The 6,703-nt window shown below is 37.7% G+C and overlaps 1 protein-coding gene across 4 annotated transcripts in view; it reads left to right on the forward strand.

Moving 5' to 3' along the window:
* The window catches only part of IL17REL (interleukin 17 receptor E like), a 49,339-nt gene extending 43,462 nt beyond the window's left edge, over positions 1–5,877 (forward strand). For all 4 annotated transcript variants that reach the window (XM_082751712.1, XM_082751713.1, XM_082751714.1 and 1 more), the window contains 4 exons: positions 714–773; positions 1,854–1,911; positions 4,032–4,086; positions 5,029–5,877. In XM_082751712.1, the coding sequence (XP_082607838.1) occupies positions 714–773; positions 1,854–1,911; positions 4,032–4,086; positions 5,029–5,056 (201 nt within the window). In that variant the 3' untranslated portion in view covers positions 5,057–5,877. The remainder of the gene's footprint in view (positions 1–713; positions 774–1,853; positions 1,912–4,031; positions 4,087–5,028) is intronic.
* Positions 5,878–6,703: the final 826 nt, after the last annotated feature.

Below are 6,703 nucleotides of genomic sequence, written 5' to 3' on the forward strand. Positions count from 1 at the left end.
ATACACACAAAATTTTCATCATGATTTAGCTTTGTGTTCCCAGAAACCGATGTTCCTTCTAGTAATCACTGTTCAGTTGTGCTTGAGCAAGAACACATCCACCTAATTTACCCCAAATTATTTTAGGAGTTTGCCACACTAAAGAAAACGGTGTAGGATGCAAAGTTATTAGTGGACAAACTAACACTGTTTTGAGGACAAACCATAAACAATCAAATGTTAAGTGTCAGGACAGTCATTTAGGACAATTTTACCCTAAGGCTGAGCTTGTTCTTGGCATACAATATGATCGGAAACCCACAAGAACTGCAAAGAAAGGGTTATTCCTTCAACTCACATACACCAGGGGATAGAAGTGAAGATGTTCAGTGGCTAACATGGTGTCAGCAGGCTTGGCAGGGAGTTTTAATACTCCCTTTTTTAATACTCCTCCATTTTAATACTATGTACTTCACAAAATGCAGGAATATTAGCTCTCTTCCTGTGCTGTCCAAATTGTATTTAGCAAAACGACACCAACTGCTGATGGTTATAGAGAGCTAGAGGTATTTCTGAAAATAAGTAACCTTCCATAATGAATGTATACTTTATTAATTTTCCAGCATAGTAGGACATGTACTATTATTGGCAAAGGAACCAGAGAGGTGGAAAGAAAAATACATTTTCTTTGTTCTGAGGTGTGGAAAATAACTTCTTTCTTTCTTACTCATTAGGGTGATTCTGTATCAATCACTATGTCACAGGAAATGTGTGGATCAACAATTTGCATTCAGGTATGAGTCTTGATTTTGCCAAGTACTATGTACAAAATAAACACATCATCATTAATCCCCTTCCCTCCATGTTCCCCCTCCCCCCCCCTCCCCCCCAATAAAACAAGCAAGCAAACAAACAAACAAAAAACAGCTGGAACTCCCATAGCTTCCTCCTCCTAACCAGATCTGATCACTGTGCAAATGGAATTGGCAAAGAGCGTTATTTATGGCTTGATGCACTGCCACCACCTCTTGTTGAGATGATATTAATTAACAGAGAAGGTGCTCTCCACAATCTTTCCTCTTTGTAAGTGCCAAATAAAGGAATATCAACAGGGAATTGTTAATCCGGTCTTTATAGGTTCCTTTGTAATAGTTAGCTGAAAGATCCAAGCAACTCATAGATGAATCTTTCAAAAATTGACATTAGCTAGAAAGGTTAGGCAGTTAGCTAACAGTACACTAAGTACAAAGTATGCTGGAATTAGCACTCCTGAAAGCACAGCAGAGCAAATTTCTGACATTTATGCTACACCGCTGTAGCTAAACTACTTTAAGACAACATTAATAGAAAATGATCATGAAGATGATAGGTTTATTCCTCTCTGGAGTTAATGTTCTCAACAGACACCAGACAAGAGTGACTGGCAGCCAGAGCTATGAGGCTCCAGCAGCTGCCCTGGAGGGCCCTTGCCAGCTTCACTTTTTGCTGTTAGGAAGAAAAGGACAGGATGAAAGTGAGATTGGCAAAAGCCTTCTTGGCAAGGAGAGTTATTTTTCTTTCCCTGGTGGAAAGTCAGATTCGGTGATAAAATTGATATTCTCCAGTATAAATTGTTTATTGTGTAAATAATACATTGTTGGAGTATAATTCTCAAAAAAAAAAATAAAAAATCTGATTAGCTTTATCCTCTGGAAACCTAAAAGTGATTGCGTCTCACTAGACCACAGTCTCCATATGCATTTATTTAAAAACAGATTAAGAGTGCAATCTGTTGAGTAGACTAATAAAGCAATGCTTTATTATTTATGTCAACAGAAGTATTTAGTAACAGTACTGCTGAAAGTGGAATAAGACTCAATTATTTCTTTTACAAGGGCTGGAGGACAGATGTAGATTATTCAGTTCCACTGCAGATCTGTGATATCCACTGTGGTAAGTATTAACGATAACAAAAGAAAAATTAGGTCTTGATTGTACGGAAGAGAGCATCTCAGGTGAAGCATGCTTTCATTGAGAAACTGAGATAGGATTCCTCTGACTATATGTCAATGTCTACATGTGAACTAGATATGCTCAGCTTCCTTTATAGACAATGTACTCATACCTGAAGTAGTTTTTAATTAGCTACTGCAAGGGCAACTTGTGTGGCTGTGTTTTCTCTGCTTCTTGGTTGAATTTTCTAGCCTGTGCCAAGTTCTGCATACCACACCTATATTTACCTTGCTGTTGGTACATGAGTTAACTAGTTAAGAACAATCCTTGGCAAGTAGGCACACAGTTCTGTCACTGTAGTGATTGCAGCATAGCCCTACTGTTAATCCTCCACCTCTGCAAATGGGATGGTGGAAGTTCTCTCCACTGAAGCACTCTGAGGATATTACTGTGATTTGAGGTGCACTCAGATATGCTCACGATGCCAGAGGATTCTGAATCTCCAAATCCTAAGAGTATGTCACTATAAAAGCTAGTGAATTTGCAGTAAAAGCCTTTGGGGTTTATAGAAATGAGCAGAGGATTAGATTGATTAGAATTAAAAAGTCTGAAAGGAGTCAAGCTGAGAGAAGGCTCAAACTGAGCCTTCTCATTGCCAAAAAAACTCCCCAAACCCACCCAAGCAAACACTGTCTCTCCCAGTTCATTATAAAAACAGCAATTTCTATGACATATTTTCTGATACTTAAAAGGAGGGGGCTTGAATTTGTAGTCTAACTGTATATCTCTGCAAGCACTGGCATACCACTAGTTCCCTTTTTTCTGTACTTACAAACTCATAACAAGCCCACTCAAGGTGAATCAATTAAATACTGAGTGATGTGATTCATGTAATCTGGATGCATTTTCCTTATTCATAGTTTCCTTTTAACAAACGCGAAGGATATGACAAAAGCATCTAAAATAACAGAAGGCTCCAGAGATGGCAGCCTGGGAATTCCCCGCTGCTTTATAGTATGAAAGAACAGGTCTGTGTATTAAATGAAAATGGTGGAACACTGAAAATCGAGTAAAGAACTTTTTGGACGTTATTTGATTAAAATGTGGAATTTGTCATCCTAGTCTCTGTTCTGATGAAGAATTTGTGGAGATACTGTGAAAATTGATATTGTGAGGAAAAAAAATAAAAGATAAACTGTGCATATCAAGTACATCAGAACTGTAATATGTGATCGCTTTTTTGTATGAAGGATACATGCAACACACTTCATGGCTTCTGCCAAAATTCATATTTTTGGGATAATGCCATCCATATTAGCAGGGGGATGAATCGATCTCTGCCATCTGATCAGGAGGGGATTACTGAAACTTCCCTCTGAGACAGGTGGAGCAAGCCAGCATCAGTGATGGGACACTGAACTGTGTGGGTCCAGATCATTGACGTAATTCCTGTGCTCTTAATAGCTCATTGGGAGTCAAAACTGCTTGTTTTGTCATGTGTACTACTAAGAGTTTTGAATTCTCAAATGTTTATTTTCTATAACAAAAATGTTCACAAGTATTAGCTTTTCAAAATCAAGAGATGATGAAAGTTTCTTAAAGACTATTTCATCTAGGGTGTCTTTGAACCTAAGATGCTACGAGAAACAATCCACACAAGGACAAAGGGAATATTAAAGATGGGATCTGTCCATAATTTGTGACAATTTAAATTGTATAAAACGTCAAAGTAAATGAGAAACGATCTTATGATGGCATAGTGAAAATACTTACTATATACATTTTTTGTGAAATAGAAATCGACAGCATTACTACATTATGTTAAAGGTACCATGCAGCACCAGCATGCCTGAAAGAGCAGTGATGTTATTAACATGCATTTTGTTATTCAAAACCAAAGGCAAAACTTTGCTTTCCTTTCCATTTTTTTTTTTTCTTCTGCCCACTTTTCTGGATTCTGTTTAATGCAGCCAAATATTCTGAGACATTAGTTCACCCATTTAGGAAGAAACATATATATTCTAAATGCAAAAAATAACCTGAATAAGTTAATGTGAAAATAAATATATGAACCATAAGGAAAACACAATGGCAGCTTACATTTGAACTTGTTTCTTTAGGTTTTCGTGGACACACATATGGTAATGGAAGCCCCGCAAAGGCCATGACACACAGGTATTCAGCCATTCTCTTTAATGCATTGTTTAAAAACTCTTAGTAGTTGACAGAGTTGTTAATCCTGAAAACATACCATTACTCTTGCTAAAGAACAGAAACAATGTCAAAGTGAAATTTATACTTACTGTCAGGAATATCAGGTTCCTGTCTGTCCCCTCTTCCTGTCCTCTTGATCTCTCTATATACAGTCTGGCATCAGGGGTAGCAACCTTGCTGCCAAAGACTGAGGACTAAAGGAGACAATTAACCAGTGAAAATAAGAAGATTGTAAAGCGATGAACTTCAAGAACCCTAGAACAATCTCAGATTTGCTGAGCATGACCTTCATATTATTAGCATCTGTTTCCTGCTTTTTCCCTAGCATTTGCAGGGAGATCACAGTCCCCTCTGTGCTCTCACTCATTGGATACATCTGCTCAGCTGTTCCACTGTATCTTTTCATTCCCATAACTCTTTTTGAAACAAGGGCATTTTTTTCCTATGCAGTAAAAAAAAATAAATCGGTAATTAATGCAGCCAATGTACGTATGATCTTGGCAGGACCCTGAGATTTTCAAAAACTTTTCCTTCAAGAAAGTCCTTTGAGAGGCAAACTAGAACAGTAAGAGCAACCTAGAGCTCCATAAAGAGTAGAGATGCTCTGAAAAACCTTTGTTTGAAGATGAGAAAAAGATGCAGTCCTGCAGAACATATGCATCTTTGATTTGAGGCAGTCTTTGCCTTTTGCCTTGCCAGAAGATACCATTCAGAAAGAACCATCTAATTTTTCTTCATTTGTTCAAAATGACTGAGTGATTTGGATAGTGACAGTCAAGTCCTCAAGGTAGAGGTAAATTGTTAAGTTTACTGTTAACTGCAACAGTATAAATGCAATGAAATCTCCCACAGTTCTGAGAAAATGAAAAAAAATAAATCTCACCTCTTCTGTTTCTCCCCCAGAATGAAGAGTATGCATTCCTTGCATTGAAGTTAACAACACACTTTCAATTTCCATAGTGGCTTTGCAACATCAAGTTGTATTTTGGTGTAACTTGCAAACTGTTATCTCTCACCTTAATAAATTCCCCAAATTACTGTGGGATTATTCAAATGGGTGAAGAATTCAGCAAGTTATGCCTATTTTAATGTGTCCAAAAGAAGCTGGATTATGATTCCTCATTTCCCAGTATTTCAAAACAAACCGTGTCTTAGATCATGTAGTTAGAGAACCCTTAGATCATGTAGTTAGAGAATCAGGTTCACATTTTCCTTTGAAATTGATGTTTTTGATATCATATACTATAAATAAATACTTTCACAGTACCTCATGTACCTATGGAACAAGAATTTCAGACATTCTTATTTGTAACTTCCCTTTTTAAACCATAAGCAAAAAGTTTTTGGGAAATGAAGAATAGAGGAAGTTTTCTCATCTTTGTTACATTGTCTTTCTTTGTAATTTCCTTCATTTTCTCATGCCATGACCTCACCATGACAGACCATATTCCTTAAATATATCTAACTGCTTTCTGTGTTTGCATTTGTATTTGAATTGGAGATGACTTTCCCATTTGTCTGAGGAGGTACATGTCTTCAGTTTGATACCTATTTAAAACTGTCATGTGAAAATCCAGCCTACCTAGAAGGAAACAGTTTGGTGGAAGTAATTGAAGTATTTTTTTTCCCATTATATCAGTATTTATACTTAACAGTTGAGAATAATATTACACACTGTACTGATTATCAAACATTTGGGCTTTATTTCAATGAATACTCCTGTCAAACATACTTACTTCCTGTTGTGTAACAAGGAAATAAAGTCAATTAAAAGATGATTAATAACAAATCCTGAAACCATGTGGAATTGCTCATGTGGGATCAGGAAGATGGGTGGGAAGCAAGGGTCTGGAAGAAGAAGCTGATCAATAAAAAATATTTTCCACCTGAATGTGTTTTTTTGTTTCAAGACTTAAAAGGAACAATTTACAGAAGACTTACAAATGGTGTAAGAGATGTAGCTACTACATTGAAGCACAAGTTTTTTGAGTGGCCCTCAAGAGGCCAAATGGTGCTTGGCTCTAAAACTTAAATACTAAAACTTAATTGTCCACAGTGCATACCTCCTAGATATATTCTTATTCCATTCAGTGCCACAGCTCCAAATGCAGAGGCAGGAAGGCATCACCTCTAAAGCATTTGGTTACTTGCTTTGGCTGTGAAACAGAAGCACCGATCTAGTCAGACATCTGCTTTTCCTTTAATACCCTTCCAATTGCAGCCAGAAACAACACATTAAACAGAGAGATCATTGTAACATTAGTCTCCTCACTTTCATCCAGTGGAAAAGTATTTTCTGTAGGAAGGGTTGGTTTACGTGGCAAGGGTTTGGTAGTGGGGGTGGGGGACTGCAGGGGTGGCCTGTATGAGAAGAGTCCAGAAGCTGCCCCATGTCAGATAAGGGCCAGTTCCAGCTGGCTCCAAAAGGGACCTGCTGCTGGGCAAAGTCGAGCCAATAAGTGATCTGCTCTCTGTGAGAGCAGATTTAAGAAAAGCAAAACCAAAAACAAACAAACAAAACTGCTGTGCAACAGCAGCTGGGAGAGAGGAGTGAGAACCAGCACTGCAGACCCTCAGG

The sequence above is a fragment of the Aythya marila genome (genome assembly GCF_965140915.1).
Source record: "Aythya marila genome assembly, chromosome: 1".
NCBI classification, from domain to species: Eukaryota; Metazoa; Chordata; class Aves; order Anseriformes; family Anatidae; genus Aythya; species Aythya marila.